This window comes from Lates calcarifer, unplaced genomic scaffold, assembly GCF_001640805.2.
Source record: "Lates calcarifer isolate ASB-BC8 unplaced genomic scaffold, TLL_Latcal_v3 scaffold_20_43, whole genome shotgun sequence".
NCBI lineage: Eukaryota > Metazoa > Chordata > Actinopteri > Centropomidae > Lates > Lates calcarifer.
This window is the reverse complement of record NW_026118149.1, coordinates 55001-76468: the sequence shown is the minus strand read 5'-3', so window position 1 is coordinate 76468 and position 21468 is coordinate 55001. Positions and strand designations below refer to the sequence as shown.

Genomic DNA, 21468 nt, shown 5'->3' with positions numbered 1-21468 from the left:
CATCTCATAGATAAACTCTGCTTGTTCTCTTTAATCTGTTGTAAGGTGAAACAGTGACACCTGGTGGCTCTCTGGATTTTACATGGAAATAAGTTTAAGTACCATACAGACACTTCCTACTGGGTACTTTGAGTACTGCAGAAAAATAACCTCTAGCTTCCTGTACTAGGACAGAAACAGAGAGAGAGACGCTTCATGGATGTTTTTTATTTTGATGAATAAAAACAAAGTTCATCAGAAATCAACAGTTTTCTGGATCGTTGGACTGAATCCTTCAAAATAATAATAATAAATTAAAATTTCACCTGGAGCTGGACATCAGAAAATCAGCTGATCCAGGTAACAAACTAACGGACTGTTTGGGGACAAATGACACTGAACTACAGACATCATGTGACCAACAACTGCCGTCCATCATGATGAAGGACAGGTGAGTAAATGATCTAATGGTAATCCATCCAGAACTGATGCTATAAATTTTTATTTTCACTGTCAGATGATCTGTGTTTGAGACAAAAGATGAGAGAGAGAAAGAAAAGGTGAAGAAGAGAGAGAGGAAGAGAAAAGGTGAAGAAGAATGAGGAAGAACAGCTTCATGTTTCTGATTCTGTTCAGATATTTCATTAGGATGTTTTTCATGTTAGAATATCTAAAGTTTATATTTAAAGTCTCAAATCAATCATATGACATAATTAATACTCTATTTGTAATGATTAAGTGTAAATATTTTTGATTATGTTTATTCTAGTCTTTCTTCTTGTCAATAAACCTGACTCAGAGTAAAGGAGGAGTTCAGCTCTGTTCAGCCTTTAATTATCAGCAGAGTGAAACACTGAAGATGTTTACACAGAGAAACGTAAAGAACATTGAAACCAGAAGGCAAGTGAAATCCTTGCTCCGGCAGATAGAGACAGTAGAAACAGTAGAAATCAATGTCTGTTTTCTACCCGGCCAGGATGTGTTTGACAAACTCAGTGTAGTTGATGTGTCCATTGGCATCCTCCTGCCCCACCATCAGCCGGTCCACCTCGTCCTCCGTCATCTTCTCTCCCAGAGTGGCCAGGACGTGGCGGAGCTCAGCCCCCATCACCGTGCCATTCCCCTCTTTATCGAAGACCCTCAGACCCTCCACAAAGTCCTCGAAGGTGCCCTGCTCCTTGGACCGGGCCACGTGTTGCAGCATGGGCAGGAAGTTGTCGAAGTCCAGCAGCTTGATGTTCAGCTCCTCCGCCTTCGGCCTCCCCAGCAGCTTTAGCACCTCATCATTGGTGGGGTTGTGGCCGAGCGCTCGCATCACGTCTCCACACTGAGCATAGGTGATCTTCATCTCACCTGTGGGCGTCTCGTCGAACAGCGTGAAGGCGTCTCTGAACTCCTCGATCTGGTCTGGAGTGAACTCCACCACGATGCTCTTCAGGTCCACCTCTGGAGGTTTGGGCTCTGGCTCTGCAGGTTTGGGAGGAGGAGGAGGCTCTTCCTTCTTCGCCTCTGCCTTCTTCACCTCCGTCTTCTTTGGTTCCACTTTCTTGGGAGCCATGGTGCAGCAGAGAGGATGACAGATGGAGGTGGAGGAGTCGGACATTTTATAAGAGCCAGAGGTGGGGCGTGTGAGGCAGGTGATAATGGCAGAGAGAGAGAGAACAGCTGACCAAAGATGGAAGAAAACTGGAATAGAAACACTCAGACAGAAGATAAGAAGCCAGAACCAACTGAACCAGTTTGAACCAGAGCTGAGATCCAGTCTGTCAGTTTTTCACTGGTCTCTGAGACAGGCGGTGGATGTTACCACGATAACCACTTGTCAGTCACACCAACTGTTGATGACGTCTGAAATATTCAGCATGATTCTTTCTGATGATGGTTTGGGGGGTGGGGGGGTGGCGGTCTGGCCGCAGGTCTCTTCAGTCTATTTCTGTGTCCGACCTCCTGTGGTGTTGTCCGATAAGGAAACTGTCAGTGTGTCATTAACATTCCCCACTGAGATAAGGACAGTGATTACCCATGATGCCCTCTGTGTCCTTCAGTCTTTAAATAACCCAAATCCTCCCCTCCCCCCTCCACTGAGCTCCTCACTGAGAAACACTCTCAATATATTTGTTGTTTGTTTGTGTGTTTACCTTCACTGAAACAAACAAACAAACAAAGATAAATCACTTCTCACTGTAAAAGTTCAGTCACAGTAACAGGAAGACAACCAGAGATTTTCAGAATAAATGTCAAATATTTCAACATTTTATGAACCAAAGAGAAACAAGAACTGATGTGATGAGAATAAATTCAGATTTAAAGTTTACATTGTCCAGATGATGTTTTGGCTCAGGAGACTTTATTCATATGAGACACAGACAAGTACAAACAGATATTGTTATGGTATTGATTTCAGATCAGTACTGACAGTATTCAGCTTCATGGAGTTAGGTTAAAGGTTGAAGGTCAAATATGAGATTTAAACACTGGACACAGACTCAGGTGGTTACCATGGTTACTATCATCAGACAAGACACACAGATGGCTGACAGGCTGTTCAGGGCTCATACCCTCACACACAACTGATATTATTGATTATTATTATTGATATTATTGATTAACAGATCTGATGGTAAAAGGGACGTCACGGACAGCACTGCTGCATTCTGGGATACCAACAGGACCTGGAGACAGAGAGACAGATCAATCAATCAATCAATCAATCAATCAATCTTTTTGTTGTCTCACTGAATAGAAATCGCTGACTGTGTTCAGATCACTCATATCAATAACTAATCAATACCTGATTGATCCTTCAGCTGCAGTTTTTCTCTGATGATTGAACTCAGATCAGCAAACACCACCTGCTCATCTCTGTCTGCATCCACCTGTATACACACACACACACACACACACACACACACACACACACACACACCTCACCTGTCTGAGGCTCAGGAGTGTTGATGTGAAACATTTTTATTTCATTTTGTGGGTGACTGTGACCTTGGATGTACCTGTATCAGCAGGATTACCTGTACCAGTAGGTGCATCAAGTGTATCAGCAAGTGTACCTGAATCAGCAGGTGTGTCTGTCTGTAGTATCTCCTGATGGAGACAACGTCTCTCTGAAACGTGTCCAGGCGTCTCCTGAAGGTGTGGCTACTGTCTCCTAGGAGACCTAGTCGAGCGGCTCGTTGCTGTAGACGACAGCTCAGCGTCTCATTGGAGCAGAGCAGCAACATCACCAGGTCAGGAGAACCAATCTGAGCACAGGGAGGGTGGGATTAAGGTTCCACTCATCATCATCACTGCATCATCATTGTTGAGCCCCTGCAGAGGTGCCTGGTGAACCCCAAACTGAGTTACCTATCCTCGACAGGTCTTCACCTGAGACCTGGTGACATATCATTATACTCATTCAGTGACCCTGCTGAGGCACACACTGTGCTCTGATTGGTCGGTACCTGCTCCTGGAAGCTCAGGGCCTGGTGGACGTCTCGGGGGAATCCGTCCACAATGAATCCTCTGACCTCCCTCCGACCAATCAGCTGCCTCCTCAGCTCTGAGATTGTCTCCTCCTACAACCACAGGCTCAGGCTCAGGTTCAGGTTCAGGTTCAGGTTCAGGTTAAGGTTCAGGTGTGATATCTGTGGACTCACCTGTGGTCCCAGCTCTCCATGACTCATCATTTCTGAAATGACCTCCCACTTCCTGCTGGGGGAGGCGTGGTTCAGCAGCTGCTTCCTGAGCAGGTCGTCCAATGAGATGGCTCTGAGGCCGAAGCAGCAAGCCAACCGCTCTGTCTGACTTCCCTTCCCACTTCCTGGTCCACCTATGGACAGAAAAGACACTGGTGGTTCTGGTGACTGGTTCTGGTTCTGCTCTGTACTGGTTTTGTGTTTTTTACTCTCACCAATGATGAAGATGATGAGGGGGCGTGGCCTCTGGGTAGGGAGGATGCTGACTTCCTGCAGGAGTCCAGAACTCTCCGTCATGTCAGAGTCTGAGTCTATGGAGAGCTGAGACTGGACTGTAGGGAGTGGGGGGTGGGGATCAGGTGTGAGGTTGGTTTGAAGTCCCACCTTCTCACCTGTAAACACCTGGATTGTGTTTGTTCTCTTACCCTCTGAGCTGTGACGCTTCGTGTCGTCCTCCGTCAACTCAGTGTGGGGGGGTGGGGTGTTGGGTGGAGCTGGGAGGAGGACTCTGGGTTCAGCAGCTGTTTGGGGGGGATTATGGTGGATGGAGGACACTGAGGGTGTCAGTGGGGATAAGACAGATGTTTTGGGTTTAATGGAGGGTAACTGTGGTTCAGATTGTGAGGGTGGGGGTGCTGGGTGGGTTATGGGTGGTAAGGGGGGCAGTTTTTGGAGGACCGAGGGTGGTGGTTGGGGTATGGGGGGTGTTAAAGGGGGTATGAAAGGTGGTGGGGATTTGATGGGAGGGATGGGTGTTGTTCTGGGGGGCACAGAGGGTGGAGGAGGGGGGGCAGATAATGTTTTGGGGGGTCCAGGTCTCAGCTGGTCTCTGTCCAGGTGGATGAAGGTGTCCCAGGTGACAGCCTCAGGACCCCCCAGGTGTCTGGTCCTGATCAGGCAGCTCTGCAGGAAACTGACAGGGTCATCAGGACGATGGTAGAGGAGACCTGTTAACAGACTCTGAGAGAGACAGACAGTCAGTCAGACAACTGTCTCACTCTCTGCCCTCAGCCGCCTGAATCTGATCCAAGGCTGCAGTTGAACCACTTCTCCTGGACCTTGATGGAAAACTGATGAAGAGAATCTGACACTGAGCCATTTTTAAACCAACTTTACAGCACATGTACAGAGACAAACTACTACAGGCTCCAGTTCAATAAAGTTTCCTGTCAACACTGAATCACAGCAACTCAGACATCAGACAAGAGCTCTGTTGTTTCTACATGTTAATCTGCTGCTTCTGCAAGGAATTATGCAACGTTATTGTCTCCTTTGGGAAAGGAAGCTCCAGTGTCTCCTCTGCTAAAGGAGATAAGATAGGGAGCAGTGAAGGAGACCTGGACCAGGTGTGATCAGGTCTGACACTCAGAGACTTCAGTCTGAACCTTCAGTGTTGGACCACAGTCCAGGTCTCTGCTGCTGCCTACAGAGAGACCTCTGGGTCTGAACTCAATCCTTCAGGCTTCTGCTCCTTCTCAGACTGTGTTCCTCCAAGGGTCATCATCTCCATCCCTGACCACAAGCTGTTCTCAGTCCAGACTGTTCTGGTCTGTGGTTCCCTGATGGTGGAGAGCAGGAATGTCTCTCTCTGTCTTCAACAACCTGTGAAGACTCATCTCCTCTGAGAGCTCTTAGTTCAGGTCCAGAGATTCAACATGAACATATTGATTCTATATTTACAGTGAATTACATTCATCTCTCTCTCTCTGTTCCTCTGAGGGTCTCTCGCTCACTGTCCACTTCTATCATGTAAAGTATCGTTACCATGGTAACCATCTACCATCATGTCCATACGTTAAACCAGCCTCAGATAACACCTTGTCTTTACCCGGTGACTCTCACCTGAACAGGTGTCAACACAGTCCGGCTTCAAACAGCTGAGCACAGGTATCACACAACAACACACCTGAACAGACCTCAGATCAGCTCAGAGTGAACGTCTCACCTCCAGCAGCTGAGGGACGAGGTGGTGAGACAAGTACTCCTTCACTTCTCTGCTGCTCATCTTCCTCCTCTCCTCCTCTCCTCTTCTTCTCTCCTCTTCTTCTCTTCTCCTCTTCTCTTCTCCTCTTCTCCTCTCTTCTCCTCTTCTCCTCTTCTTCTGTCTGTTTTCTAGTCAGCAGATTCTCCTCCCTCTCTCTCTCTCTCTCTCTCTCTCTCTATCTCTCTCTCTCTTTCTGAATGACTGACAGCAGCATCAGGTGGACAAAGCTGTTGCCGTGGAAACATCTGTGTATATATCTGTTTTTGTGCTAATGACACTAACGAGCTGCGTGTGACATCATCACAGAGTCACCTGGTGGCAGAGCAGAGAACTACACACCTGGACAGGAGCACTGTAACTATAACTACATGAAGTACTGTAACTGTCGTACTGTAACTACATGAAGTACTTTAACTGTATAAAGTACTGTAACTGTCAGGCTATCACTACATGAAGTACTTTAACTGTTGTACTTAAAATGAAGCTGGTAATACTTATATGAGTATTTTTTGATCTTTGCATTTGCACAGTTACTTCAGTCAGGGGCCTGAGTACTTCTTCCACCTCAGAGTACACAGAGTACACAGTGTGTATGTGTAGATGGCAGTGTGGGTTTTAATGTGTTTGTGAGGCCCAGAGCAGAAGAGCAACGTTCTCTAGGTTCAACTGAATAGATCTCAACAATGCAGGAATGTGTGTGTGTGTGTGTGTGTGTGTTTGGACACGGGGGGAGGCAGGATTTGGAGCCTCTCTCTGGTTACCATGGTAACCATGATGTAAGCCCAGAGGGGGAGTTTGCCCTCTTTCTCTTTCATTGTGTCAGTGTGTGTGTGTCTGTGTGTGTGTGTTGACTGGCTGATAGAGAGATTTCACTGAACGAGACGAAAGCGAAGAACAGAAACAAGAGATAAAGAAGAAGAAACAGAAGAGAAGGAGTTGGAAACAGGAGAGAACATTGGAGGAACTTGGAGGAACGTTGTGATGTTGAGGTGAGAAAACAGTTTTATTCAAACTGAGTTCATCCAATGTTTCAGTCTCTTCAGTTGTTTGTTGAGTTTTAATTGTCGGAGCTGAAACTTTAGGATGTGAAACTTTGTAGGCAACAAAGTTTTCAGGATTCATCTGATTGAATCAGATCTGTGGTGAAAGTTTCTGAGAGTTAACATACCAACAATCTGACTGTAGTTTCCTCTGACAGCCACTAGATGGAGATAAAGAGACAGAAACCTTTAAGAAACCTTTGTGTGTGTGTGTGTGTGTGTGTGTGTGTGTGTCATCTGTTGTGCGATCAGACTCTGAGCTTTTGTGTTGTTGTTGACCTACTTCTGCTGAAGCTGAACAAATCCAAACCAGAGCTGGTCAACTTTAACCTGGACTAACTGAACCCAGATTACTGTTTGTGCAGTTTGCAGCCACTTCTCCATAGTAGTTGGTTTTCATTTGGTTTTTGTCACTGTGATGAACCTTCAGCCCAGAACTCAAACACAGAAACCATTTGAGTGGCTCCTGGAGTGTCAGGGTTATGGGAGTCCAGAATAAAGAGGCTCAGGACTCTGGGAGGGATTCAGGCTGCAGTTCAGTCCCCTCCCTCGCACAGACCTACTGAAGCCAGAGTCAGAGACTGAAAATTTGTTCTTGACCTGAATAAGAAAGTATCAGCACAGGATTCAATCAGAAGCTGTTCTGGAAGTTTTGACTGTTCAGTGCTTCTGCGGTTGAGAATGAAGAAGTTCCAGTCTTTAAATGTGGTGAGATTATTGACTGAGCAGAAAGAACTGTGATTCCTGATGTAACTTCGCCTCCAGGTGGCGCTGTGTCTCACTTCCTGCATTACTCTCTTCCTGTACTGATTTAGTTCCTCCCACTGATGACATCACCAGCCCTGGTCCTGCCCACCACTTCCATCATGGCCGACAAAAAGCTCTCTGGTTTACCTCCTCCCTCCTTGTCTTCACCCTCTCATCAGAATGGGAGGATTGGGGCAGCAGTGCCCAAAAGTTCTTCAGGTCCTCACCAGAATGGCAGTCTGGACCCAGGACCGGTACACCACAGTCCTAGTAACACCAGTCCTGTTCCCCAGCCTTGTTCTGCTCCCAGTGGCAGGACCTCAGTCTCCACCTCACCCCTCAGGACCCTTGGAGGTTTTGTGGCTCCTGTATCAAGTTCTGGTCCTGAAGGCAACTGTGGCTCCACCAGGCCCCGTGGTCAGAGTCTTGGTTCTGCTCTGAGTTCCAGGACTAGAACTACACCCAGCAGGAGCAAGGTAACCCTCACCTGCTGCAACCACAAAACAATTTTTTTTCAGAATCACAAAGTGAAGGTGTTTAAACATGTTTCTGCAGAGTTTAATCAGCAGAACATCTGTAGATGATTCAACCAGGAGACTTTCATGTCCACCACCACTGAAGAGGAAATAACTCCTGTCACCTCATGACTCCACTGTTTAATGACACTGACTGGTTTCTGTTGTTGTAGCGCAGGAGCAGCCAGCAGGAGGAGTCAGAGGCCTTGTTGGACCTGATCCTAGAGTCTCAGGGTCAGAGACTGGATGACCAGAGAGCCAGCCTTAGTCTGCTGCCTGATCCAGGACCAACGGCTCTGTGTGGGGCCTGCAGCCCTGACCACCTGCCCAGTTTGGACTTCTACTACATGCTAATACACTACCAGGTAGAAACATGTCAAATATTCTGCGTAAAACAAACATCCTCTGGTTTGAAGCACAGAGAGCCTGGACTCAACCTGGACTCACTGGGTTGGTCTCCAACAGGTTTACAAACAGGGTACATGGTAGGAAAAACCAGTATGGCAGAAACAGGGCAATGATACAAGGTTCAGGGTAAAGGAAGATGTAATTACAGGGCACAGACAGAGATGGGGCACAGATTAAGGTTTGGAACAGGGTACAAAGACCTGCAGGAAGTACAGGTAAAAGAATACCTAGTAACAGGAAACAAAAGTCTAGAAACACTGGTGATCTAGCAGAAGGGAAGGACAAGGTCTAGTTAATATGCTGGTTTAAGGCTTACTGAGGGAACAGGGGGAGTCAAATTATCAAACCACACCCCTTATCATAACCTTAACCTCTCAGCTCCCTCCAGTTGTGTTATGTAGGACCAGCCTCTGTCTCACTCTGTCCGTCCGTCTGCAGTCTGACAGGATGGAGGACCAGAGATCCTCCCTTCCTGATCTCGCTGATGTGGTTGGATCAATCCCTGAAGGTCAGGAGGATTTCTTCAGTCTGATCCAGAGAGTTCAGTCCAGGAGGATGGACGAGCAGAGAGCCTCACTGCTGATAACTCACACCAAGGATGACGACTTGTACTCAACCGCCCCCCCCCACCACCACCACCACCATCACTGATGAAGATAAGGGTCTGAAAGTACAGGAACAGGGTTGGCTGAGTAGTGCTGGACAGAGTCTGGATCCTGTTACCAGGTGGATATTTGGTGATTCAGATTGAAACCAGAATCCAGATGTGGACACTTTACTGACTCTGCTTGTTGTCTTCAAACAGAAACCTGACACTGAGTTTCAAACAACACAAAGGTCTGATCTGAGACCAGCTAAGGCTTGGTTCTGACCACAGGAGTTAAAGGTCTCCTGTTGTGTTGATGTGTTTATAAGTGAGTCCATGTTTTGTTTGTCATTATTCACTGAGAGCAGTGGTCAAGAAACCAATGGCGGCTGTGGAAAGGAAGCTGATAAACCTGAACAATCTGGGATTTAAAATATGTGTTCTGTTGATTTCACTGTTCTGATGTTTAAAAGTCACCAGATGTCAAAGGAACTGTTCTGTCCGACCAAACTGCTGCAGGGAGTTTACCTCTTGTGGTGGAAACAACAGGAACACATCAGTCAAATCAAAACAGATTTTTTATTATCAGATGACCCCCCTCAGGGTCCCAGATGTCATGTTGAGAAACTGTGCATGTTTGGACCCAGGGAGACTCAGCTCAGTCCATCCTGCGCTCTCTTTCCTTCTGTAGTGCACGAGTATAAACCGTAACATCAATAGAAACCTGCTGTCACTTATTTTAACATGGTTCAGATTTTTAAATATTTATCTAACAAACACGTCCCTGTATGTTTATGTTCATTGTTCAGATAAACAAAGAGTCTGACATCCTGCAGACCTGATCCTCCTAAAATGGGGTACAAATATCCCCCCTACTGATCAGTGTCCTCAGGTCTGATTTTCTGATGGTTGTAAAGATGATCGTCAGATTCTCCTGTGGCGTGAGGTGTGTTCAGAGTGATGTTACCCTCCCTGATATATATTAAACATGATCAGTATTTCTGATTAGAAATCCTGTTGTGTGGGGGGAACACTGAGGAGAGGCGAGCACGCTCTCTGTGGATTGTCATGTGGAATGGAACGATAGCCAATCAGGAAGCAGCTGACTGAAGACGGAAGCACAACAAACAAGAGGCATGGTTGTCTTGTTTGTCTTTGTTTTGTTTCCTCTGACATGGTCAGATGTGGAGCTGTGAGAGTCCAGGCTCTGGTTCTTGGTAGTGAATCTGGTGGTGTGTGGTGTGGCTGTGTTGGTCTTCTATCTGCACATCACACACTATAAGAACACAACTGTGACATTCTGACGTAATATGTCCTGAGATGTGTGATCTCTCATGTGTTCTACATCAGGTAAGATTTTAGTAATCTGTTGGTGTGAACCAGGCTGTAGGTGGATGAACCTGACCCCGGTCCTCTCTGGACTTGAGCAGTTTTAAATTCTGTTAAATCCTATTTGTTATTTTCTATTAAATTTAAGTTAAAACAAAGAACTTTGAATAAACAATCTGTAGTGATGAGACAGATTCAATGTGAAAAACCATCAGAAATAAAAATGAATCAGTAAATACTGATGTTGACCATTAGTTTCATCACAGATAAAAATAAAAACGTTTTTTATTTGTGAATCTTCATTTCAGCTCAGAATCACATTCATGTGGGAAAATATTTTTTCAGTGATGAAACAAACATGGAGGTTGGTGATGACGTCATCGTCACTGTTAAAATGGCGACCACTGAACTGCCCCTTTACCCCGGGGAAGTGAGAGGGTTCAGATCAGTTTCAGCTGAAACAGGAAAAACACTAAAGTGAGAGTCAGAGAGAGAGAGAGCTGAACTGATCACTTTCCTCAAGATTGATCGATCAGCCTCGTATGTGGAAACTCCGTCAGAGTGAGACCTCTGCTTCTCACGCTCGCTCTTTGAAGCACTCGCGCATGCGCTGCTATCAAAGCGGAAGTAAACAAGCAGCGTGCAGCTCTCAGACCCGCGTGCAGCATCAGCAGGAGGACGGCGAAAGACAGTGAGTCGGTTCAAAACATCAACGTGTAAAACTGTTAACGAGAGTCCGTGTCAGTCTGGGTCAGTCCGGGTCCGTGTGGGTTTACAGGTTCAAACCGAGGCTCAGACCATTTGTAGTATTTTCTCGTCTCTCTCTAACCGACTTTCTCTGTTTCAGGTACCACAACAAGCTGATGTGTATCAGCTCTGCTCCTCCTCCTTCATCTACACCTCCTCCTCATGAATCCTACTGCAGACTCCTTCTGTCCCTCCCCTCAGAAGAGGAGGAGGTCAGAAAGTCTGGAGGAATCTCCTCCTCCTGTCGACACAACTGAGAGAACAGAGAGGAAGAAGAAGAAGAAGAAGAGGAGACAAGAGGAGGAGGAGGTGAGTCCTCCTCTTCCTCCTCCTCCTGCTGTTGGAGAGACAAACAGAGAGAATGAAAAAAAGAAGAAGAAGAAGGGAAAGGAGAAGCAGGAGGAGGGAGGAGCAGAGGAGGAGGTGGAGTTAGAAACAAGTGAGACTGAAAAAAAGAAGAAGAAGAAGAAGAAGAAGAAACAGAAGAATGGACTGAGTGAGGTCAACATCGTCATGTTAACAGACCACAGCAACAGAGAAACAGATGCCATGGTTTCCATGGAAACCAACAACATCAGGACTGAGAAGAAGAAGAAAACTAAGAAAATAGAGGAGAGGAGGATGAGAGGAGGAGGGAAGGAGAGAGAGAGAGAAAGAGCAGCTGTGAAACATGATGAGTGAGCTCTTCTGTTTTTTTATTCTGTGAACGAGTGAAAATGTGACTTTTGTCTGTCGGTATGAAAATAACACACGGTACATACAGGTGATGTACAGGTGATATACAGATGATATACAGGTGATGATGTACAGGTGATGTTCAGGACTCTGGTGAACCAGTTCTCATATCTGAGTCCTTGTTTGTGCTGAGAGAGGAACAGAGCCATTAACACTGAGCCAACATCTGACTCTCCCTGAAAGGAAACAAGATAATGTTTGTTTAAAGATGAGGTGGTTTTGTTTTGTCAGGTGTGACGGGGAACAGGAGCTGCAGGAGCTGCAGGAGTTCATCCCAGACGTCAGGAAGAAATCAGTCGGTCAGATCAGTAAACTGCTGAGATATGACCTGCAACGCTTCAAGAACTTCAAACAGCAAGGTACTACTACTGCAAACATTTCAAACAGCAAGGTACTAATAATGCAAACACTTCAAACAAGGTACTAATACTGTTTCTTTAGGTGTATCTCTGCGTTGGGGGCGGTACTCTAAACAGGAGAATCAGCAAATCAGAAAGAACATTTCAGACTTCCTGGCTCTGACAGGCATCAGCTCGGCCAATCAGCTTCTGTTTCCTCAGAGATACAAAGAGCAGGAGGCGGAGATCAAGAAGCTGAGAGTACAACATCACTTCCTGGAGAGGATCGGTATGTATCACACATCATCAGTGATCAGTCAGGTGTGGTTCTCCTGTTGTCCTGATGGTGGTGCTGATGGAGGTGGAGTGGCGTTCTCTGAGACTCTGTCACTGGTTTGATGAGGAAACAATGTCAACGCACAGTTTTATAGATAAAGTTGTAACAATGAGCACAGATCCACCAGACTCCAGGAGGGTGGAGGCGTGCCCTGTGCTGCAACCTCCATCATCCTCCCATCAAACTCCATGAGTCTCCACAGCTGATCACATAGGCTGTTAGCAGTCGTTAATATGAACTCACTCTCTCTCCACCTGTCTCTCTCTCTCAGCTGAGGGAATCCCTCGGACGTGTGATCAAGTTTATGTCAGAGCCAGGAAGATTTTTGACGACAGGAACCACAGGGGAAGGTCAGATGTCAAATAATGTCTGTATGTTTTTGTTCTACCTGTGGGCCCATCTCTGTTTTTATAACCTCGCTATAGAACCTGTCTGTGTCATGGATGTCTTCTTTCAGGTTCTCGGAGGAGGAGTTGCATTCTCTGGTTAAGTTGCAAAACCTTCATGGTAACGACTGGAAGACGATTGCTCAGAAGATGGAACGCAGCATCTACGCCTTAGAGAAACGCTTCGCCAACATCGGTAAACACCCTGAACCCTGTCTGACTCTGAACCCTGAACCCTGTCTGACATGAGCTCTGTCTGACCCTGAACCCTGAACCCTGTCTGACTCTGAACCCTGAACCCTGTCTGACTCTGAACCCTGAACCTTGAGCCCGGTCTGACTCTGAACCTTGAACCCTGAACCCTGTCCGGCCCTGAACCTTGAACCCTGTCTGACTCTGAACCCTGTCTGCCCCTGAACCTTGAACCCTGTCTGTCCCTTAACCCTGTCTGACTCTGAACCCTGAACCCTGTCTGATCCTGAACCTTGAACCCTGTCTGACCCTGAAACTCTTTAAGTCTGACCTCCTTCACCACCTTGCAGGTTTGGACTCGTCTGCAGCCCAGACAGAATCACTTCACAACTTGGTAAAGTTTACAAAATGTTTTTACTGCTCCTCCTTAAAGTAGCAGCCAGGAAGGACTGATCCTGCTCCAAGACCCTATATAAGCACGAAACCAGGACGTGTTAAAATCCAGAGCTGGACCAGGACTCGACTGAAATCCCGTATGTGTCTCTGTGTGTGTTCATGTGCAGCTGAGGGTCATGGATCCTGGAGTTCAGATGAAGAGTCCAGGTTGAAGGTGGCTCTGAAGGCTCACCTGGAGGCCGTGGTCCAACAGAGTCCTACAGGTCCTCGTCTGACCAGGGACCAGCTGTGGAACAACCTACCCTGGAAGGAGATCAGTCAGCAGGTTGGAACCAGATCCTGGACCCAGTGTCGCCTCAAGTGGTGAGTACACCTGCTGGGTCTGATACTGGTACTGGTATAGGTGTCCAGGTGTTCAGTTTTACAGGTGTTCAGATGTTCAGGTGATCAGATGTCCAGATATCTAGGTGTCCAGGTGTTCAGATGTCTAGGTGTTCAGATGTTCATGGTCCAAGTGTCCAGATATCCAGATGTCCAGCTGTTCAGATGTTCAGGTGTTCAGGTGTCCAGGTGTCCAGGTGTCCAGATGTCCAGATGTTCAGATGTTCAGGTGTCCAGGTGACCAGGTGACCTCTCTCTGTGTTTCAGGTTCTCCATCCTAAAGGTGAAACTGTCCTCAGGTGGCAGCACCTTCAACAGAGGAAGTGAAGGACTTCAGGCTAAAATCAATCTCATCAACACGTAAGGTCACATGACACACCTGTTATCTGACCCTCCCCACACACAGAGTTCAGTCACATGATCATGTGCAGGTGTGATTCAGTCTGAACACCTGCAGCTCATTAATAATATGTGTGTGTGTTTCAGGTTGTACAACATGCGTGTAGACGATGCAGGCGACATTGACTGGGACGAGGTCGCTCTGAGTGTCGGGTGAGGTCAAAGGTCACGGTGTCTGTCTGTAGTACTGCGAGTACTGTATCTGACACAGTTTACAGTAGTAATAATTATCCTGTTTTGTACCAGTAGTAGGGTGTTGATGTAGTACTCTCAACTGTACTGTGGTACTAACTGTAGTACTGTGTTTGTGTTACAGTAAAACAACTCCAGTGTGTGTTCAGAAGAGTTTCCACAGACTGAAGGTTTCCAGAGTTCCTGACTGGGCCAGGTTATCATATGGAGGTTAGTACTGCAGTACTTCATCTTCCTGTTACTGTACTACATTACTTGGTCTGTCAGTACTGTGTCTGTCAGTACTCTGGCACAGGGACTCAGAGCGCCACCTGCTGTGGTGGAGGTTGAATTGCAGCATGGTGCCTAAAGTCATGATATTTTTTGTCTCTGTCTCTGAATCATGAGAAACCTGTTGTTTATTTGTTTGTTTGTTGCTTGTGTGTGAACTGTGTTTGTGTGAGAATCTTCAGTCAAATATGTTTGACATTCTGTCAGTAAATTATGTCCAAACTTTACTGTTAGTCCGCTCTGCGTTTTCTAAATGTCGCCTGCAGCTTTGTCTCATTCTCAGTGAGTTCAGTCCATAAATGTGGTTCCTCAGAGAACATCTGAGAACATCTCTGAATGAAGATCAGCATAAAATCAGCATAACTTATTATTATCAATAACTTTATTAATCCTTGGCAGCTCCTGGTTCTTCAGGTTCTCTTTGACTTGATCCATGTCTCCTCACACCACTGCACCTTTACTGTAGTCTGGTCAGTGGCAGGGGATTCTGGGTAACACGGTCCATTCAGCCTGAGAGGAAACAGTTTGTATGATCGACGGCTCCTGTGATAATCAACATCCGATCAGTCTGTTGTTGTTTGTTTGTTGTTTGGTGATAAAATGTTATCAGAATGTACTGTAGTTTATCCAGCAGCAGAGGATTCTGGGAGCTGTAGTTCATTTGTTGGTGATGGCCTGAAGGCTGCTGGTTCTCCTCATGATGTTCGGGACAAACAGGAGTCCTGACGCTCGCTCGATGGTTTCTATGGGAACCAGGAAATGCTCCAGAGGAACCTTCTCATCGATTGGTTCGTTTGGTAAAAGATACGACCGAAGCTCCACCCCCCTGCCGTCCACCTTACAGGTTTTACTATGCACCTGTGTTTACAGAGTTTGATCAGTGGGTCAAAGTGACCATTCAGTTTCTTCAGACCTGCATCAGGTCAGAGTGCTCCCTGCTGGACCATGACTTCAGAAGTACTTGTGGTGGATTTGTGCTGGTTCTGTGGTGGAACACTGATGTGATACCTCAATCTCCTCTTCTCTTCTCCTCCTCCTCAGAAATTATTGACTTCCTGCAGCAGAGGGAGGTACCTCTCCTGAAGAAGAAATTGAGTCAGTTCAACAGACGGGAGGTGCAGCACGAGCAGCAGGAAGAGGAGATGTACCTGCTGTCTGACATCTTCACCTCTCAGGATGAGGAGGACTTTCAGGAAGTGGACAACAGTCAGCTGACATTCAGCCAGTCAGGACACAGAAGGATGTAACGACAACATCTCCTTAAAAAGTCTCTATTTTTAAAATGACAGGTCCCACCCACCTTCGGTGTGATTGGCTGTCTCCAGGAACGTGTCACGGGAGGGACTTCCTGTCACAGGCTGAAACATGTTGACCCAGATTTATATTGATAATTATTATACACGGGAAGTGGACTGGATTAAAGCTTTTATTTTGAAGTTTCTGATGATTGATTATCAGCCTGATGTTTGTACGAGTTGATGTTTTAACTTTCTAATGAAAACGTTTTTTCATCTCATCTGTCTGAGCTGTGTTCATCAAACAAACCTGCTTCAATATAAATCATGTCAGTCAATGATATTGATCAGATTAATCAGTAATATTGATCAGGTTCTTCACATATTTAATCAGATTTGGATTAAGATGTAATGATATTAAACCTGCAATTGATTATCATTTATTGATCAAAACACAAATGGTCACAGGAAAACTCTCACTTCCTGTTTGAACCCAAACCACCATCTTTTCCTGAACCTGACCAAACTGAGACTGTTCCACAAAGTGAAATGTGTTTATTACTGTTACCATGACGACAACGCTCTGCTAACACCTGAGGGTCACACCTGAGGGTGGGAACAGGTGAGCTGTGTTGGTTAAAATGAGGCTGAATAAAAACTTAAAGACCAGAGTCTGATTCTGTGGAACAGGGAAGTTCTCAGTCCACCTCCTGAAGTCCTGCTGGAGAACCAGGAGCTCTGACACCAGGGGCGACAGGATCAGGTTCTGACCTCGCCTCTGTCCAGGTGGGAGGAGGAACAAGAAGTGAGTGAGTCCATGATTTACCTGTCCTGACCATGTGAGGATCTGATCACATGATCAGAGAAAGATTAAAGACAGAACTGAGACTGAAACCAAATAAATCAATTATTAACCAAATAATTATTAATTACGTCATTAGAAATCATCAAGTTTGACTTCATTAATCTTTATATTTAACAGACATTAATCTTTATATTTAACAGTCTACCTTAAAGGTAGACTTTCACTTTGGAGATAATTAAAGGATAAATTTATAGATTATAATATTCACAGGATTTTTAAAGGGCTGATGATAAAGTGACATGTTTTTAAATTAAGGAGCAGATTTCATGTTATTGACTGAATTGTTAATGTTTTATTAATGGACATATGAACTGATCAGAAAATACTGAAATAATAATCAAACATCACAGAACCTCAGTGTTTAAATACATTTATTTATTTAAACCTCAGTGTTTAAATAAATGTATTATCAATAACTTTATTAATCCTTGGCAGCTCCTGGTTCTTCAGGTTCTCTTTGACTTGATCCATGTCTCCTCATACCACCGCACCTTTACTGTAGTCCGGTCAGTGGCAGGGGATTCTGGGTAACATGGTCCATGGTTCAGCCTGAGAGGAAACAGTTTGTATGATCAACGGCTCCTGTGATAAACAACATCCGATCAGTCTGTTGTTTGTTTGTTGATGATAAAATGTTGTCAGAATGTACTGTAGTTTATCCAGCAGCAGAGGATTCTGGGAGCTGTAGTTCATTTGTTGGTGATGGCCTGAAGGCTGCTGGTTCTCCTCATGATGTTCGGGATAAACAGGAGTCCTGATGCTCGCTCAATGGTTTCTATGGGAACCAGGAAACGCTCAAGAGGAACCTTCTCATCGATTGGTTCGTTTGGTAAAAGATACGACCGAAGCTCCACCCCCCTGCCGTCCACCTGCTCCAGGATCAGCACCTGAGGTACAGACAGGTGACATCATCAGCTGACAGACAGACTGGTGACATCATCAGCTGACATACAGGTGACATCATCAGGCAGACTCACCTTGAAGAAGTGTGTCGGCACGGCAACGTGGTTTCGTCCAATCACCTGATAACGAACGTAGAGTTTCCCGTCGGCCTCCTGCCTGAAACACACACACACACACCTGATGATGTCATCCTTGAGCTCCACCCCCCTGAGCACTCACCACACCACATAAGAAGAAACAGGAGTTACCTGGGCAGGTAGAGCGGGCCGGTGCAGACATATACGTTTAGGTAACGTTTGGTCAGAGAGCGACACAGTTTCTCCAGGTTGTTCCAGGTGTTCTGGTTCAGGTGAGGGTTCTCCACACAGCAAGACAGAAACACTTAAGCTCAGTCTGACAAAAATGGAGGATTTCACTGAATGTGTGTGAGCTTACCTGTGGGGCCACGTTGCTCAGGTAGAAGGTGTCCTCCATTGCTTTCTGACTCCACTTGTGATTGGCTGCAGCAGCCAGGTGACCTCTGTCGAAGCCACTCCCCTTGTAGTCAGCATTGATCGATCTGTGAAACACGTGTATGCTGGAAGGGGCGGGAATTAAACCAAGGGGCGGGGTTTAACACAGAGGGGGTGGAGTTAAGTCAGTCCCTGCTCCAGATCACGTCACTATGATTGTTTACAGGTTTTACTATGCACCTGTGTTTACAGAGTTTGAGCAACAAATCAACATCACTGTTTTATTATCCTGTTTACCTGTCTCAACTGTCATCTCACCTGAGCTCTGTTCTATGAAGCAGGTTGAACTGATCCAGGATCTTTATCTGGCTCCAGTAAACCTAACAACCACAGAGTGACTGAGCGTCAGACGCTGGTTATCACCTGGTTATCAGCTGGTTATCAGCTGATTCAGTGACCCAGGATTTCCTGATGGTTCATGGTAAAGAGGTGGAGTTGTTAGTTGAAGCAGCGTTGTCTGAACCATGAGTAAGGAACCTAATATTCTATGAGAAGTCAGGCTAAGAGCTGCAGGTGGTTTCAGTTCCAGCCACGTCCTAACATGACATTTAACAAGGTGAAATGTGAACAATATGATCACATGACTAGAATAGAAACAGTAGAAATAATCAGCAGTGGTCAAAGTCAGGCTGAGGATTTATTGTAAATAAGTCCATCAAGTGTTTTCAGTGAGTGAGTGTTTGTGCTCCTTAGTGTGATGGTGGTTTATTGTGAGTTAGTGTGAATATGTGATGCAGATAAACAGTGACAGTGATGTCAGAGTGTTTCTGCTGCCAAAGCAGAGAGGAGAGGAGAGAGTTCATGTCTGAGCTCCATCTGACTGAAATGTTCATTTAGAATCAGCAGAAATCTTCAACAGTGTGAAGAGAAAATCACCATGAAGATCTAACAGTCAGTCTGTGATCATTCAGTGGGAGAAACTCTCTGTTTGTTAGAAGCTCTGTTGTGGACAAAGACTGGAACAAAACCATTCACTGATCTATAAAAACATCTATTGATCTTTATGATCTGTCACTTTATTGGAAACTCTGTTCCTGTCAGGATCCTGCAGATGATTGGTCAGTAGTTTGATCTGATCCTCTGAAGTGAACCTGGAGCAGGTTAGCCGTTCAGCATCAGTTACCATGGAGGTTTACCGCCATAAGAAGTGAACCGCTGTCATCAGACTGAAAACCCAGAGTTACACCTGAAGTCACCATGGTAACCACTCACCCTGCTTCATGGAACAGAGCTCTGTCATCCTGTTTACCTGTTCTCTCACCTGTCATCCTCTTTGAAGTCACAGAACTTCCTGTCTGATGGGCCGCTCAGGGAGGCGAGGTTTAGCTTCTCAATTACCCAGGATGCAGTGCGTGTGCGGGGGTCATAGGAGGTGACGTAGGACTCTCTGGTCTTGATGTTAGCCAATGAGGGAAAGCCGTACTTCATCACAGCTCCTGACCCACCTGGACTCACCTGGATGACCAGACACAGCTCAGGTGAGTCAGATCACATGTTATTAATGAACAGGTAGACTAGCACTGAGACAGACTCGTTAACCAACCAGAGAGCAGGACTGATTACCAGGTGAAGGCGTCTGAACAGAGGTGAATAAAGGAACAGTCCGACAGTTTTTATTGATCATCTGATTCTGATTAAAGCCTCATTTCAGTGTTTTCATGAGATGGAGCTGATCCATGTAAACATGACGTCTCTTTAACTGAATCTCTCTATATTTTATCATATTTTTCAAATCTTCATTTTACGTTTTGTAACAGCAACAATCAATCGATCGATTGATTGATCAGTTTTGATATTTTTATGTCTGGTGACAGTTGGAGGTTTCATGTTTTCAGGTTGTTCGTCTCAGTAACAAACATTCACTTGGATGAGCTGAATTTGTTGGTCAAAGGTCACTGTGACCTTTCTGTTCTTCTGTGTCACAGTAACTGAACATCAAATCAAACATTTTCACTGTTTTCTGATATTTTATTGATTAATCAGTTGTTCAGTTCATCAGCTGATTAATCAATAATAAATACAGTTTGAATGTTTTATCATCATCTTCTCTGTTTAAGTTTCACAGAAGAAAAAACATTCTGAGTTGATTTTGTCTTTACTTTGCTGAATAAAATAAAACTGAAGCTGTGATAAAGAAAATAACGTGTTAATGTTCACGTGTAATACAAACCGAACACACACACACTCAAAAACACTTACCGTCAGCTCGGAGGCTTGGACCGTTGGTACCGGGACCACCGGGACTCTGCTGAGCAGTCCGGCTCCATCCTCCTCCTCCTCCTCTCCGCCTCTGGCGCTCAGCAGACGGCTGACCGCGGCTCCCAGTCCCGTTCCGAACACCAAGGTCGCTCCGGTCCGACACCACCTCCTCATGCTGCCGCTGGATCAGCTGCTAGAGGCGCTCTCTGATGACGTCACAAATAATCCCGGCAAGCCAACGTGTTTTCGTTTATATTTAATAAATTAGAGCAGTAAAATATCTTAATTTCTTAAAGTAAACAAGTAAACATTTTATTTCTTTGTTTTTAAGTAAAACTAATTTAATTTAAAATGTTTATGTGTTTAGATAAAGTCATCAGTTTATTATCATCAGTTTATTATCAGTTCATCATCAGTTTATTATCAGTTTATTATCAGTTGAGCAACTGTTTGTTTGTTTATTTGTTTGTTGTTTTATTGTAGAAAGTATTTTAATCATTAAATAACTTAAGTCCATATATCTGATTAAATTTTTTCCACGTTTTATTTTTCTGCTGTTTCAGAGAGGAGATGATACGGTGGAACAGTGGTCACCTCACAGCAGGAAGGTTCCAGCTTCAAGCCCAGAGCATTTCTGTGTAGAGTTACATGTTCCCCCTGTTCTTGTGGTTCCCTCTGGGTTCTCCTCCATCCTCCCACAGTCCACAGACCATCACCTGTAGGTGTGAATGTGTGTGTGAATGGTTGTTTGTCCTGTGATGGACTGCTGATCTGTACAGGATGCCCCCCCCCACACACACACCCACACACACCACACAAGATGAGCGGTATTGAAGATGGATGGTTCAGAAAATCAGCTGTTGATTTTTCTCCATCAGCAGGTGGAGTTGTTTCCTTCTTCACCTGGTCCTGCAGCCAATCAGCGAGAAGCAGCAGCCAGGTAGGTGTGTGTGTGCATGTGAGAGAGAGAGAGAACATGGCTCAGTTCACATCTTTATTTCCTCCAGGTGTTCGGGGTTCAATTCTTTGCCCTTTGACCTTTACATCTAAATCAAACAACAAACACACAAACTTCACTCTGGAAAAAAAAAAAAAAAAAAATTT

General features: G+C 45.4%; 6 protein-coding genes across 10 annotated transcripts in view; 2 read left to right on the top strand and 4 right to left on the bottom strand.

The window, feature by feature from the left end:
* Positions 1–59: 59 nt before the first annotated feature.
* On the bottom strand, positions 60–1998 carry cmlc1 (cardiac myosin light chain-1). Its single transcript, XM_051069496.1, has one exon. The coding sequence runs from the start codon at positions 1580–1582 to the stop codon at positions 944–946; it is 639 nt and encodes a 212-aa protein (XP_050925453.1). The 5' UTR covers positions 1583–1998; the 3' UTR covers positions 60–943.
* Positions 1999–2320: 322 nt separating this feature from the next.
* Positions 2321–5673, bottom strand: LOC108894256 (adenylate kinase isoenzyme 5-like). Its single transcript, XM_051069455.1, has 7 exons — positions 5614–5673; positions 3884–4628; positions 3630–3802; positions 3435–3548; positions 3042–3233; positions 2771–2855; positions 2321–2651 (listed from the first exon to the last, which is right to left on the bottom strand). Exons 1-7 carry the CDS (start codon positions 5671–5673, stop codon positions 2578–2580), a joined length of 1443 nt encoding a protein of 480 aa, XP_050925412.1. The 3' UTR covers positions 2321–2577.
* A 786-nt stretch (positions 5674–6459) lies between these two features.
* On the top strand, positions 6460–10438 carry gpsm1a (G protein signaling modulator 1a). Its single transcript, XM_018692861.2, has 4 exons — positions 6460–6641; positions 7508–7915; positions 8128–8319; positions 8801–10438. Exons 2-4 carry the CDS (start codon positions 7520–7522, stop codon positions 9011–9013), a joined length of 801 nt encoding a protein of 266 aa, XP_018548377.1. The 5' UTR covers positions 6460–6641; positions 7508–7519; the 3' UTR covers positions 9014–10438.
* Positions 10439–10756: 318 nt separating this feature from the next.
* Positions 10757–16166, top strand: LOC108894226 (transcription termination factor 1). 4 transcript variants are annotated; one of them, XR_007812707.1, is made up of 12 exons: positions 10757–10968; positions 11125–11701; positions 11991–12118; positions 12201–12386; positions 12706–12784; positions 12892–13016; positions 13576–13771; positions 14057–14149; positions 14276–14341; positions 14505–14590; positions 15050–15494; positions 15692–15837. XR_007812707.1 is itself a non-coding variant. In XM_051069494.1 (11 exons), the coding sequence occupies exons 2-11, from the start codon at positions 11187–11189 to the stop codon at positions 15895–15897; spliced, it is 1680 nt and encodes a 559-aa protein (XP_050925451.1). In that variant the 5' UTR covers positions 10758–11027; positions 11125–11186; the 3' UTR covers positions 15898–16166. The 4 variants fall into 4 exon arrangements, 3 of the variants coding, with proteins under 3 accessions (XP_050925451.1, XP_018548331.2, XP_050925452.1); XM_051069494.1 differs by lacking the exon at positions 15050–15494 and having other exon boundaries at positions 10758–11027; positions 15692–16166; XM_018692815.2 differs by lacking the exon at positions 15050–15494 and having other exon boundaries at positions 10760–10968; positions 15692–16166.
* Positions 16167–17104: 938 nt separating this feature from the next.
* endog (endonuclease G) lies at positions 17105–20570 on the bottom strand. 2 transcript variants are annotated; one of them, XM_018692848.2, is made up of 7 exons: positions 20365–20570; positions 19427–19620; positions 18089–18230; positions 17902–18011; positions 17728–17809; positions 17400–17637; positions 17105–17299 (listed from the first exon to the last, which is right to left on the bottom strand). In XM_018692848.2, the coding sequence occupies exons 1-6, from the start codon at positions 20536–20538 to the stop codon at positions 17440–17442; spliced, it is 900 nt and encodes a 299-aa protein (XP_018548364.1). In that variant the 5' UTR covers positions 20539–20570; the 3' UTR covers positions 17105–17299; positions 17400–17439. The 2 variants fall into 2 exon arrangements, with proteins under 2 accessions (XP_018548364.1, XP_018548354.1); XM_018692838.2 differs by having other exon boundaries at positions 17105–17637.
* A 362-nt stretch (positions 20571–20932) lies between these two features.
* The window catches only part of ntng2a (netrin g2a), a 15260-nt gene continuing 14724 nt past the window's right edge, over positions 20933–21468 (bottom strand). Inside the window, exon 11 of the mRNA XM_018692789.2 lies at positions 20933–21468. This exon is cut by the window's right edge and continues 550 nt beyond it. The gene's annotated coding sequence lies outside the window, so the exon portion shown is untranslated.

Excerpts from the sequence above, each read along its gene's own strand:
- endog (XM_018692838.2), bottom strand. The coding sequence starts at position 20,538 with ATGAGGAGGTGGTGTCGGACCGGAGCGACCTTGGTGTTCGGAACGGGA. Across the intron at positions 19,621-20,364 it reads TCCAAGCCTCCGAGCTGACG|GTGAGTCCAGGTGGGTCAGG; the intron begins GTAAGTGTTTTT and ends CTGGTCATCCAG. Across the intron at positions 17,638-17,727 it reads TGCCGACACACTTCTTCAAG|GTGCTGATCCTGGAGCAGGT; the intron begins GTGAGTCTGCCT and ends TCTGTACCTCAG.
- gpsm1a (XM_018692861.2), top strand. The coding sequence starts at position 7,520 with ATGACATCACCAGCCCTGGTCCTGCCCACCACTTCCATCATGGCCGAC. Across the intron at positions 7,916-8,127 it reads CTACACCCAGCAGGAGCAAG|CGCAGGAGCAGCCAGCAGGA; the intron begins GTAACCCTCACC and ends CTGTTGTTGTAG. Across the intron at positions 8,320-8,800 it reads ACATGCTAATACACTACCAG|TCTGACAGGATGGAGGACCA; the intron begins GTAGAAACATGT and ends GTCCGTCTGCAG.
- LOC108894256 (XM_051069455.1), bottom strand. The coding sequence starts at position 5,673 with ATGAGCAGCAGAGAAGTGAAGGAGTACTTGTCTCACCACCTCGTCCCT. Across the intron at positions 3,234-3,434 it reads CCCTGAGCTTCCAGGAGCAG|ATTGGTTCTCCTGACCTGGT; the intron begins GTACCGACCAAT and ends CCCTGTGCTCAG. Across the intron at positions 2,652-2,770 it reads GCAGCTGAAGGATCAATCAG|GTCCTGTTGGTATCCCAGAA; the intron begins GTATTGATTAGT and ends CTCTGTCTCCAG.
- cmlc1 (XM_051069496.1), bottom strand. The coding sequence starts at position 1,582 with ATGTCCGACTCCTCCACCTCCATCTGTCATCCTCTCTGCTGCACCATG.
- LOC108894226 (XM_051069494.1), top strand. The coding sequence starts at position 11,187 with ATGAATCCTACTGCAGACTCCTTCTGTCCCTCCCCTCAGAAGAGGAGG. Across the intron at positions 12,785-12,891 it reads GACAGGAACCACAGGGGAAG|GTTCTCGGAGGAGGAGTTGC; the intron begins GTCAGATGTCAA and ends GTCTTCTTTCAG. Across the intron at positions 13,772-14,056 it reads ACCCAGTGTCGCCTCAAGTG|GTTCTCCATCCTAAAGGTGA; the intron begins GTGAGTACACCT and ends TCTGTGTTTCAG.